Raw genomic sequence first — 14,416 nt, 5'->3', positions numbered from 1 at the left:
GAGGGTTAAAAGTGCCCTTGAATCAAATTCAATTTACGAGTCATTCGATAGCTCATAAAAGAAATCAATGTGTGCCAAGTTTCGATGTTTCGATTGAAGAGCCAAAATTGAAAATCAATTGAAAAATTTTGTCCGGAAGTAGCACTGGTCAATGAATTCATAATTCAAAAATAGATTTTAACAAAGGTTTCTGTGGATAATGAAGATATAACGATACTCTAAGCTACGTGAATTGATAAAATTGATATACAGGGTGTTCGCCCACCTCTGGGAAAAATTTTAATGGGAGATTCTAGAAGCCAAAATAAGACGAAAATCAAGAATACCAATTTGTTGATGGAGGCTTCGTTAAAAAGTTATTAACAATAAAATTCAAAAATTTCAAATCGTTCTGGAAAAATTATTTTCGGTTGTGGGGGTCTATTACAATCATTTTTGGTAATTACACATACCCCCAAAATCCTACCCACTTTCTAGAAAAAAATTCAGTACGAGTGGAATTTTAAACGTTAATAACTCTTTAACAAAGCCTCCATCAATAAATTGGTATTCTTGATTTTCGTCTTGTTTTGGTCTCTAGAATTTCCTGGCCGAACAACCTGTATGTATATTAATTTGATGATAAAACTATGCAAAGCTAATATTCGAGTATTTATAAAACGTTGGATTTAAAATAATCAAATAGTTGAGATTGTCGTACACAAGTACCAATTCACCCACGATCTTCCACTGTCCAAATATTTGATCGATAATCAGTAAAGCACATTCTGCTCGATTCCCAGGACAGAGAAACAACGCATGAGAAAATCACGCGGCCCGAGAAACCACTATTCGCGTCGAAGGACTAGCAGTGACTGATCCGAAAATTCTTACAAAAGATCAGTTTTACATTTACGTATCCTTTCTCCCCACTTTGTTCGACCGAGAAACGAATCGCAGGCTCAAGGGATATTTTCCTACGCGATTCAATGTTTATGTTTACTTAGCAATGCTCGAGACCGTGGATCCAGCGTAATCAAGTTCTCTTGACATTTGCCTCGTCCTGTTTCAAACAAACGTTCCCGTTTGCTCGGACTATCGACGTTTTATCGGCAAGCAAATAATATATTTGACGGATTACTAAATTGATTGAATTGTAAGCGAATTTAAAGGAATCTATTTAGAATTTAACACTAGGTTTACGGAATACGTCAATTTGACGCATTAAGATGCTAAACCTAACGTTACAGAACTTATAAATATTTTTTGTTAGCAATTTATGTTGGATTTAATCGATGTAATGATATGAATATACACTCTAATTAAAAGAAAAATTTAATGTAACTGTTAACACAGCGAATTACAATAAAAATATGCGCAACGAGTGTCTGTAAACCTAGTGTTAAGGGGGTACAGTAGAACCTCGTTTATCCGAACGAAATACTGTGAACTTTAGATAAACAGATTCATTACTGAACCTTTATTATACGAATTCTTAATTATATGCGTATTTTTATACATATGTACATATATAATAGGAGCTAACATTTGGTGCAAGCTGAAACGTAATTTAATAAAATTAATAAATTTGTAAATCACGTTTCAATATTGTTCATAATTTATTTGAAAACATTTATAAGTATGTAGATAGAATATAACACAATTAAATTGCAAAACGAAGTAATTAATAAAACAATTAGGTCTTGGTAGCATGAAAGAATAATTTTTAAGAACAGAAAAATAATAATAACCCTTCAAAAATAACAATCCTTGTAATAAGTAACCCTTAATAATAATACTAAAAATTATGAAAATCGTTTACATTAAGGAAAACAATAAATCTACTAAGGGAAATAATTAACAACAATAAATATAATTAGTTGATTAAAAGACAGTGGAAAGCACTAAAAACACGGTGGAAGGGATAAACATCTCTATTGTCGGACCACCTCGGTTATCTGAACTGCCTTGTCCCCCGATTTGTTTGATTTTGAATATAATTCACGGTATTGCATTTTAAGATTTTTCTGTGTTTACACCTTCTTGTAATTTGTAAGAAATTTGCAAGAGAAATATAGAATTTTAACAAGCAGTGGCTTTACATCCATTCTAAATTAATTTGGTAAAAGAGAATTACAATGAATCTTTAATATAATTTAGATGAATGCTCTAAACAAGGTCTAAAAATGAATTAATAATTGCATCAATTTCATATGAAGTTTAATTGTAAATTAATTTTGTAAAAGAGTACTGCTATGAATCTTTAATACTATTTAAATGAATACTCTACACAAGGTCTAAAAATGAATTAATAATTGCATCAACTTTATATAAAGTTTAATTTTAAATTAATTTGGTAAAAGAGAACTGCTATGAATCTTTAATACTATTTAAATGAATATTCTAAACAAAGTCTAAAAATGAATTAATAATTACATCAAATTTATATAAAGTTTCATTTTAAATTAGTTTGGTAAAAGAGAACTGCTATGAATCTTTAACATAATTAAGAGAAATGCTCTAAACAAGGTCTAAAAATGAATTAATAATTACATCAAATTTATATAAAGTTTCATTTTAAATTAGTTTGGTAAAAGAGAACTACGATGAATCTTTAATATAATTTAGATGAATGCTCTAAACAAGGTCTAAAAATGAATTAATTGCATCAAATTTATATAAAGTTTCATTTTAAATTAATTTGGTAAAAGAGAACTACCACGAATCTTTAATACTATTTAAATGAATACTCTAAACAAGGTCTAAAAATGAATTAATTGCATCAAATTTATAGAAAGTTCCATTTTAAATTAATTTGGTAAAAGAGAACTACCACGAATCTTTAATATTATTTAGATGAATACTGTAAACAAGGTCTAAAAATGAATTAATAATTGCATCAAATTTATATAAAGTTTCATTTTAAATTAATTTGGTAAAATTAATGAATACTTTAAACAAGGTCTAGAAATGAAGTAGTAATTAACTAGAAGGTTTAAAAATTTGTGTGTAAATGTATTTGAAGTATCAGGTTAAGTAGTTACTTGTAATCTGTGCTCACCTCATTGTTAGGATGAGTGCCATCCTTATCAATAGCGTTGACTTGAGTAACCTTACTACCGACTGGTTCACCCTCGAGTACAGTTTCTTGCTCACGTTCGGTGAACAAAGGTATTTCGTCGTTCACATCCTCCAGGACAATGTGTACGGTAGCTTCGGATGCAAGTTGTTGGGCGCCATTGTTCTGCAGGAGAGAATTGCCTTTATCTCGCCGTATACATTCTATTTTCCGTTCGATTCAGTCTCGTTGCTAACTTTCGGTTCAAGCGCAATTAATTAGCAACAGTGACGTTGAATTTAGTCAATTTGTCAGAGAATATTGTGTGCTTCTACGTACTGGATTCAAATTGTAATTACGTGCTTAAAATTAGACTCTTTGACCCTGAGGTAGTAAGTCACACTCACGTGCATCTATAATATTTGAACAGCCATTGCTATAGTATTTTTTATTCGAAATATTAAATTCTGCAAAAAGCAAGTATTTAGAAATCGTAGAATTGTAATTTCTGATATTCAAAGAATGTAAATTACAAATTTATGAACTTCGTTGTAAAAAATATAAATCTGTATAGTTTCAAATGTTTAATAAAAAAGAAAAATTCAATTTCTGTATTGCATACGATAAAAACCTAATTTGGCACCAATTTCACATTGATGAAAATAGTCTACTTCTATATTTGGATTGTTTTAGTGATTGTATCGACGTGAAGTTTAATTTTACAATGTCGTTATTAAATAATTGGTGCAAAATTGTGTATTTCATAATTCCGAATGGGGCAGAGAATGCCATCAGTTTAAAAACATAAACTCCAATAACTTTCAATTTAGCTTTCGAGAATAATACGCTTTATATAAATTGTGAATAATGTAACAGTAATAAGTGTTTATTAAATACGATTAAATTATTTCTGTTCGACACAGGGGTCGAAACGTTTAAACAAATATACAATTTAAATTATCCTTGTTACTGCTAATGCTACGTTCCTCGTAATTTATTTTAAATATGGCGAGTAATTTAAATATAATTAATATTAAATAGCGATATTTGGAAATCCCAAATTAATCGAAGCAGCGTTTAATAAAACTTACAAATAAGAATGTGTTCTATAAAAAAGAATTTACACGGATCACTCCCAGTTATTAATTTCATTTTAAATGGATATTTGTTACACGTCGAAATCTCCTTCGCCCGAAGAAAACGAAAATTCGTAATAACGTTTTAAGCAATTTATGCATCACAGTAAGTTCCCCCGACATGGATTTTCAATTTCATAATGCTGTCCACTTTATCGCCGTGAATGGTCCCGAGAATTTGAAGATACCTCCGGGTGGATTTTAAAAATATTCTCTCGGGCAAAATGAAAAATGGAAAAATGTCTTTTCACTCTTGAATAAGCATTAACGCAGAAATCGTGAAGAGCCCGTGCTCCATCGTTACCCCAGTGGTACTTACTACCTCGGATGTACAAGCTACAGATATTCCAGTGCGGCAGAACTACTGGAATATAAATAATACCGCGATTCGTAAGCGGATTTCCAAGTTGCTCGGTTCCCAGTTTCTAAAAGGATTAAAGAACGGCGGTTATTTAACCGCGTAGATTGCACTCCACGACCACTCAAAAATTTCGAGGGGAATACACACTCGTTGCTGAATGTCTTAACTGCATCCAATTGCTCGTGCTTCGAAAACGAAGAGACTTTTACTGCTTGCAACAACTACAACTTAATCGAGATTCGATGATACTTCGAACATTTTCTAACGGTTTCCCGATATTCTACAGGGTGAGTCACCTGGGACTGGAAGTTGAAATATTTTCGAAACTGCTGAATGACATTTGACGGCCAAGTTTCTTTTTTAAATCGTATGTTACGTGATACACTAATCGATTCAGCTGATCATTCTCTGTGAGAAAGTACGAAGCTAGTTGTACCGAGAAACCTTTACTTTAGGAGATATTTTGATTTAAATATTGCGGATGGTACAACTGAATGTTTTTTGTTTTAATTAGGTGCGGTATTTTTTTTCTATGAAGCGATAGAGGCTAGAAAGTAGAATTTATCTGTAGTATTTTACGTATTATTATGTTTACTACAGATGTTTACTAGCCTTGGTTTCAAAGAGGAAATGCAACTATTTTATTTAGTTTTCATTCGTTGAACGCTATCAGAGTTATTTGAAGGGTTGTTTTTTAAAATGGAAACCTGTATTTTTATTTAGAGATTCTTGTTCTGTGCAAAAAAGGAACAAACTCTGTGTGAAACATTTTTTCGTCAAATTTTAACTTAGAAAGATATTCAATAGAATACGAAATTTATTTAATTTGAACAGAACAGAGATTGTAAATTTCTGGATACGTATTACACTACTTAAAGAATTTTTATAGGTAAATGGCATTTCATTTCAAGTTCTATAGACATTTTGAAAACTAAAATTGTAAAACTAAAAGTATATCAGGGACTATAGATATTCCTATATATATTACCCTATTTAAAAAATTTTTATAGGTGGCAAAAATTCATCTAAAATAAAAGATACTTCTTTCGACTTATACAGAGATATTAAATGTATCAGAGGGACTATAGACTCCTGTATACAGGGTATTCGGCCACCTCTGGGAAAAATTTTAATGGGAGATTCTGGAGGCCAAAATAATCTGAAAATCAAGAATACCAATTTGTTGATGGAGGCTTCGTTAAAAAGTTGTTAACGTATAAAGTTCTGCCCGTACTGAATTTTTTTCTCGAAAATGCGCAGGATTTCGGAGGTATATCTATTCACCAAAAATGATTGTAATTGATCCATGCAACTAAAAATAATTTTTTTAGAACGATTTAAAGTGTCTTAATTTTGTCAAAAAAATTTATCTAATTATTAAATTTTTTTCTCGAAACTGGTTAGGATTTCGAAGGTATGTCTATTCACCAAAAATAATTATAATTGACCTCACTAAATAAAAATAATTTTTCCAGAACGATTTGAAATTTTTTTTTTTCGTCAAAAAATTTAAGCACTTACCCCTGTCGATGTTTCTTAAAAATTCATTTTTCATTTTTAATAAATTTGGTTGGTGCTGTACAGAAAAGTTGTTTAATACTTTTTTGTAGGTATCCATGAACTCTAATTTTCCCCAAAGTTTCATTAAAATATATTCACTATTGTAAGAGTTATGGCTGTTTGAAAATGGGACCAATTTTATGGGGTTTTTCTCATTTTGCGAAGTCAAAGATCAACTTTTCGAATATTTTTGGAATTTCTACGTATTCCCCATCAAAATACGCATAGTTTGCTTTTTTAAACATTAAAATCGTCCAATCCGTTCAGGAGTTATGATGTTTCAAAGATTCACATGAAGTTTCGGGGAACCATTTCAGGCCTCAAACTATATTTTCGGTAAGGAATTTTTTTTTCGAAAGTGGGTAGAATTTCGGGGGTATGTCTATTCACCAAAAGTGATTATAATTGACCCCCGCAACCAAAAGTAATTTTTTCAAAATGGTTTGAAATTTTTTAATAACTTTATAATGAAGCCTCAGCCAAGAAATTGATATTCTTGATTTTTGTCTTATTTTGATCTTTAGAATCTCCCATTAAAATTTTTTCCAGGAGTGGCCGAACACCCTATGTATATGTATATTATCCTATTTACAAAATCTTTACAGGTAAATGACTTTTCATTTTAAGATCTATATACACTTAGAACACTAAAAGTATACCAAGGACTGTAGACTTTTCTATAGATATTAACCTATTTAAACAAATTTTAATAGGTAAATGGCATTTCATTTTAACATCCATAGACATTTAGAACACTAAAAGTATATTAAGGACTGGACTTTTCTATACATATTAATCTATTTAAAAGAATTGTATAAGTAAATGACACTCCATTTCAAGATCTACAGACATTTGGAAACTTAAATAAACTGTGAATTAAGTAATAAGAAATTATCAAGACTCTAAACTATTATTAGCTAGATTTTCGAGTATTATATAGATTTTGAACGTCTCATTGCATCTATTACAAAATTCTTTATCTATTTAAAAAATTTTAATAGATAAATGTCATTTCATTTTAAAATCCATAGACATTTAGAAACTTAAATAAACTGAGAATTAAGTAATAAGAAATTATCAAGACTCTAGACTGTTATTAGCTAGACTTTCGTGTATTACATAGCTTTTGAACGTCTTATTGCACGTATTAAATTAAGTACGTAAGAAATGATCAAGACTCTAGACTGTTATTAGCTAGACTTTCGTGTATCATATGGATTTTGAACGTCTTATGTTGCACGTACCTCGACTCGTATAGTCAAATTGTACTCCTTTATGCTCTCGTAATCCAACTGATGATTAACTTTGATGTCCGCCCACGTGACGGACTGCTCGGGCCGTTGCTGCAGGTAAAACGTGTGAAGCTTGTTGGTCTGCGCCGTGGATCCAGGCATTAGCCGGTAAAACACCGTCGGATTATTCTCGATCCCCGAGCTGTCGACACACACCAGAGTCACATGTTACAAAATCAAGCCAGTTTCGCAATCAGCTCCGCAGCGGAGTCGATTTAACAAACGGAAACGGGAAACGGAAACAGAAACGAGAACGGAAATCTCCTAGGGTAGACATATGTGTATCGAAAAAATACAAGGCTAGACAATTTACCGACTAGAAGGGAGACTGGACGTAAACAGTCTTGAAAGATCACCATGCGATTCATCGACTGTACCATCCATTCGTTTCTTGTGTTCTATTTCCTTTTTCATTTCTTTTCTTTTCTCTTTTTTTTTTACCCGACAAAATGAACCTCCCTCCAATCGAATATTCATCAAAAAAAAAAGTAAAAAAATAATGTAAAGAAAGGTACATCGGAGGTAAGCCGCGATACGATCGAGGGATTCGAAGTAATTTGCCTTAATGCGCCTCACTTCCGGTCGTCGCCTGCCTTTTCCGTTTCTAGTGCGTCTAGGTCGCACGTGATCGGAATTAAAGTGTTAGTACGTCCACAACCTAAGCACACCGCGATCTCGAAAGGCGTTTTGCAAGTAACGTTGTTAATTCTAAAGCTACCGCCCATTATCCGCGTCCCAGCAACCAACCCCAGCTTTCTGCGAGCTGACTCGTTAGGGGTGTCTCGCCACGCTGCGCTGCGATGTTCGTGTGTCTCGTCGTAGGTTCGTTTCATCGTGTTTGGCGATCCTATGGGGACTGTCGTGGAAGGTTGGATCAATTTTGAGAAGTTCGAACAATCGATTCGACTCGAAATATTAAAAATGGTACGACAAAGTATCCAATGGTCTGTACGAAATTAAAATCAAATTAAGCTCTTCGCGAAATGTTGCAAGATTAAGAAAATTTATTTACTCGAATATTTAGAGACTGTATACCGTGTCGATGCTCTCGAACTTCGTCAAAATTTTAATGGGAGAATATAATTTTTACTCGCTGACTTTCAATCCCTTTAAGCCTAAAGGAACATGTAATACTGTGGATTTAGCAAATTATCTATTAAAATTATTCTAACTACCTTTAGATTTACTATATATATGTATTGATTGTGTTATTTGAAAATTTTACATATAAATATTTCGAAATGCATTTTAAAAAAAATTCAAAGGTCGACTTCATTTCTTTTAAATAGATTTAAAGAAATTTATACAGAGTGTTTGGCCAACCCTGGGAAAAATTTTAATGGGAGATTCTAGAGGCCAAAATAAGACGAAAATCAAGGATACTAATTTGTTGATTGAGGCTTCGTTAAGGAGTTATAGAAACATTTCTGGAAAAAATTTTTTTCTCGAAAATACGTAGAATTTCGAGGATATGTGTATTCACCAAAAGTGATTGTAATTGACCCCTGCAACCAAAAATAATTTTTCCAGGTTGATTTGAAACTTTTTGAAATTTCAGGGGAATCGGAATGTCAGGATCAGACATTATATTTTCGGTGAGGAATTTTTTTCTCGACAGTGGATAGGAATTCGGAGGTATGTCTATTCACCAAAAATGATTGTAATCGACTCCCTCAACCGAAAATAATTTTCCCAGAACGATTTGAAATTTTTTAATTTTGTCGAAAAATTTGACCATCTTCCCGAATTTTTTTCTAGAAAGTGGGTAGAATTTCGGAGGTATGTCTATTCACCAAAAATGATTGTAATCGACTCCCTCAACCGAAAATAATTTTCCCAGAACGATTTGAAATTTTTTAATTTTGTCGAAAAATTTGACCATCTTTCCGAATTTTTTTCTAGAAAGTGGGTAGAATTTCGGGGGTATATCTATTGACGAAAAATGGTTGTACTTGACCCCCGCAACCGAAAATAATTTTTCCAGAACGATTTGAAATTTTTTTTCTCCACCGAAAAATTTCAGCAGCCTCCCCCTATCGATTTTTCTTAAAAATGCGTTTTTGATTTTTAGTAATTTTGTTTGACACCCTACAGAAAAGTTTTCTAATACTTTTTTGTAGGTATTCATGAACTCTACTTCAGAAAAAAGTTCCGCTGAAATATATTCACTATTATAGGAGTTATGGCTGTTTGAAAATTGGACCATTTTTATGGGGTTTTCCTCATTTTGCGAGGTCAAGGAGCAACTTTTCGAATATTTTTGCGATTTGTACATATTCTCCATCAAAATACGCGTAGTTTGCTTTTTTAAACGTTAAAATCGTCCAATTCGTTCAGGAGTCATGATTTAAACATACGCGTAAAATTTCAGTGAAACATATCAATGGTATGGTCAGACATTATATTTTCGATAAAGAATTTTTTTCTCGAAAGTGAGTAGGATTTCGAAGGTATGTGTATTCACCAAAAATGATTGTGATTGACCCCCGCAATCGAAAATAATTTTTCCAGAACGATTTGAAATTTTTGAATTTAATTGTTAATAACTTTTTAACGAAGCCTCCATCGATAAATTGGATATTCTTGATTTTCGTCTTATTTTGGCCTCTAGAATCTCCCATCTAAATTTTTCCCAGGGTTGGCCGAACACCCTGTATATATGACGTTTTTGTATCAAACTTCGTTTTAGAAAATTATTCAATTTAATAAAGAATTTTTAAAAGCAATAAGTTTCTCTCAAATCTTTCGTAATTTAAAATTAATTCACGATTCAAGATTCCTAAGATCTGGAATTATGCTCGAAGCGATTAAAAATTCAGCGAAATACTCTTACAAGAACAATGGAATGTAATCGATTATGCGTTCGCTTCAACTCGTACAAAGATGGCCAAATTATTAAAGTAGTCGAAATTAAAATATTCTTCGAATGTATTCAAACGTTCGAGGGAAATTGAACTTTGCTCTTCCAAGATTACGAGTCTCATAAATTGTTTAAAAAGACGGGTTTACAACGTTTTTTTAATCGAGTTATAATTTCATTACAATTCACACAAGTTATCGTAAATGAAATCTTGTATTTAAAGAATTGTTTTTAGAAATTATTCAATTATACTTTAACTAAACGATATATGATCGTTTTCTTACTCTATATATTTAGCAGATTACTACATACGAAAAAGCGTCAATATATTATAAAAGCAACTAAACATCTAATATACTTCTTAAGAGCAACACAATGTAATCGACGATGAATCTTCCGAGAATAATTTTATATTTACTACTCGAATGATGCAGCGACTTAACGATCCTGGTTTTCACTTACTTGATCATTTGAAGAATCCATGACATTTTACGTCGAACATGAGTAATTTCTAGCTCGTGTTCTAAGAAACCTAGCAATAAATGGGACAATCGAGAAAGTTGGATACATTTGACCCTGTTTGAATACATTTGAGACCTTGTTTCGGTACATCCTTCCAACGAGATTTGCTTAAAACTTTCAATAAACAATCTCAATACTTGTACCTTATTTGCAACATAAATTTCGGAATTTAAGTCCAACGTATTTTTATTACTTAAGGTTTCAGTACCCATCGTTCGTGGAACAGAAAGGGAGGAGCAACGCGAAGAAAGAAATTCAATACGTTTCTAAAGAATGACGTTTCCCAATTGAACGGTTTGAACCTGCTTTAATAAATTGGCCAGTTGGACGTCGTCACCGATCATTATTGTTGCCTGTATGGCTGCTGTGTCATCCGTTAGACGTCTGCGGATGGCTGCTCGTCGAGTGCTCGAAAGACGCGAAATTAATGGCACCGTTTGTCAGCGCGATTGACCGCCGGAACGTCGCTCCGAAGGAACGTCAAAGAAGGAAACGGAACCTCGTAACCGACGTGCACGCGTCGACGAACGTCGGACGTCGTCGTCAAAATTCTGATAAACGCGCTGGACGCAGCAGCCTCCCCGTGTTGAGATTTATGAGACGACCATTCATAAACGAGACCACTCTGCTCGGCTTAGCGAAAGTAAATCAAGCTTTGCATTAATTTTTAGACGATTAATGCCGTTTGATCCCGACTCCCAGGATGTTTGCGACCCCCGGGTCGAGCTATTTCAAACGCGATTTTACAGAGAAAATCCCACGAGAAAAGTGAATCCTCTTTCGCTCCGTCAACTGGCATACCTCTGCTCCACTTTTCTTGACTCCGATAGTTAGCCGAACTTTTAGAACGATTTTTCAACTTTCTACTTCGAGACTTGGAATTCTGATCGAGAAAAGGACGACAAAAAGTCATAAAATGGTTAAAAATAGTGGGGAAAGAGATAGTGGTTGGATACATTTTCATTGGTAATTAACTAATGATGTTTGAGAAGGAAATCATGTAACATACTCGTTAAGAGTCATCGAGGAGGTGTGTTTTATCGAGGAGTTCTTATACCAACGATAGAATTGCTTGTTTCGACATTATAACGAGTAGATTTCATTGTAAGTATGAAAATGAACAATCTCTAGCAAGAAACAAATAATTCTATTTCGTGTATTAAACATATCAATTGCCAAATAAAAATAAAAAGTATAAGTATTACAAAATAAAAGTATTGAAATCATTAAAAATAGTGGGTAGGAGGAAGCTTTTGGACAAATTTTCATTGGTAACTAATTTATGATATTTGAAATTCAAATCATGTACCATACTCGTTAAGAGTCATCGAGGAGGTGTGTTTTATCGAGGAGTTCTTGTACCAACGATAGAATTGCTTGTTTCGACATTATAACGAGTAGATTTCATTGTAAGTATGAAAATGAACAATCTCTAGCAAGAAACAAATAATTCTATTTCGTGTATTAAACATATCAATTGCCAAATAAAAATAAAAAGTATAAGTATTACAAAATAAAAGTATTGAAATCATTAAAAATAGTAGGAAAGAGGAAGCTTTTGGATAAATTTTCATTGGTAACTAATTTATGATGTTTGAGAAGGAAATCATGTAACATACTCGTTAAGAGTCATCGAGCAGGTGTGTTTTATCGAGGAGTTCTTGTGCCAACGATAGAATTGCTTGTTTCGACATTATAACGAGTAGATTTCATTGTAAGTATGGAAATGAACAGTCTCTAGCAAGAAAAAAATAATTCTGTTTCGTGTATTAAACATATCGATTGCCAAATACATTTTAAAACTCTTGTAAAAAGTATTGAAATCGATAAAAATAGTGGGAAAGTGGTAGCTTTTGGACAAATTTTCTTTGATAACTAATGTATGATATTTGAAAACGAAATCATGTACCATACTCGTTAAAAGACATCGAACAGGTGTGTTTTATCGAGGAGCTCTTGTACCAACGAGAGAATTGCTTGTTTCGACATTATAACAAGTAGATTTTATTGTAAGTGTGAAAATGAACAATCTCTAGCAAGAAACAAATAATTCTATTTCGTGTATTAATCATATCAATTACCAAATAAAAATAAAACGTATAAGTATTAAAAAATAAAAGTATTGAAATCATTAAAAGTAGTGGGAAATGGGGAAGCTTTTAGACAAATTTTCATTGGTAACTAATGTATGATATATGAAATTCAAATCATGTACCATACTCGTTAAGAGTCATCGAGCAGGTGTGTTTTATCGAGGAGTTCCTATACCGACGATAGAATTGCTTGTTTCTACATTATAACGAGTAGATTTTATTGTCAGTACGAAAATGGACAACTTCTAGCAAGAAACAAATAATTCTATTTCGTATATTAAACATATCGATTGCCAAATACATTTTAAAACTCTGTTAAGAAGTTTTAAAATCATTAAAAATAGTGGGAAACAGAATGTTTTTGGACAAATTTTCATTAGTAACTAATCTATGATATTTCAAAATGAAATCACGTACCATACTCGTTAAAAGATATAGAGCAGTTGTGTTTTATCAAGGAGCTCTTGTACCGACGATAAAATTACTTATATCGACATTCTAACAAGTAGATTTTATTGTCAGTACGAAAATGAACAATCTCTAGCAAAAAACATCGATACTCGGAGTGAAAGAGATTCCTTTCCTCGTCTTTTGAATTCTTTACGTGCGTTGCTAATGTACGTCTAACAGATGCAGCGAAAGGATGTCGAAGGTGATTGTTAAGGAACGACAGTGTCGGTTGAGTAGCTCGTAAGCGTGATCCCTTCACCTCGGATTTTCATCCGTATGTGCAAGATACGTGTGAACAGTTGTAACCCCCGGGTAAGTGGCATAAAAAGCGAGTAAAAGAACACCATCGAATCGCTTTGACAACGAGACGAAATCAGTAACGACACGAACGGAACAGCGTGAACCAGTTTTACCCGAAATCGGTGCTTAAATTGTCCCCCGAACCATGGTGCGTGGTGTTTGGTGTTTCAGCGTGATAATTGTTAAATTAGCGTTGAACACAGAAAATCTCTGGTCATTGTTTTCGCCCTTATTCCATCATTCTCTAAACATTAGAGGTTCGATTGGAAGCCAACTTGACACTCGCCTTTCTTCGTCGTTACCTGAGGCTCGCTGGCCGAGTCGTCAAACGAGCTCAAACGGACGCCTAAATCACCGCGTGGCGCGCTTAAAACTAACTGGACCAATTGCAATTTATTCACGCGTCGGTCGAAGGCGACCGACTCGATCGTCTAACGATGTCCGGGAGATGCTCTAACTAGGAAACTCTCAAGTGTCTAAGTTCTTACAGAGCTTGCCGCTGATTAGCGCAAAAAAGTTTGACCGGCAAAAAACCACTACGAGAACACACTACGCTCTCGAAAGTAACAGAAACAGAGAACAGAAATAGTGTTTCAATGGAAACGAAAATACAAAATGGGTCGTACCAAACGAAAAGAAAAAAGAAAACAATGGATAAAAAAAACGAAACGAAAAAAAAAAGAAAAAGAAAAATTAGTCACTTTCAGAACAATACGGTAACCTACCGCAGATAAGCAACTGACGAAACATGCCCAAAAATTAATACGGCATTCACGTAATGTACAATACGTATGTATGAAGTATA

At 33.2% G+C, this 14,416-nt stretch overlaps 1 protein-coding gene across 5 annotated transcripts in view; it reads right to left on the bottom strand.

The window, feature by feature from the left end:
- The window catches only part of LOC143345127 (neural-cadherin), a 354,511-nt gene that overhangs the window by 262,283 nt on the left and 77,812 nt on the right, over nucleotides 1-14,416 (bottom strand). For all 5 annotated transcript variants that reach the window (XM_076772006.1, XM_076771962.1, XM_076771979.1 and 2 more), the window contains 2 exons: nucleotides 7,339-7,528; nucleotides 3,041-3,223 (listed from right to left, as the gene is read on the bottom strand). In XM_076772006.1, coding sequence (XP_076628121.1) covers nucleotides 3,041-3,223; nucleotides 7,339-7,528 — 373 coding nt within the window. The remainder of the gene's footprint in view (nucleotides 1-3,040; nucleotides 3,224-7,338; nucleotides 7,529-14,416) is intronic.

This window comes from Colletes latitarsis, chromosome 1, assembly GCF_051014445.1.
Source record: "Colletes latitarsis isolate SP2378_abdomen chromosome 1, iyColLati1, whole genome shotgun sequence".
NCBI classification, from domain to species: Eukaryota; Metazoa; Arthropoda; class Insecta; order Hymenoptera; family Colletidae; genus Colletes; species Colletes latitarsis.
This window is presented reverse-complemented; position numbering and strand designations above follow the sequence as displayed.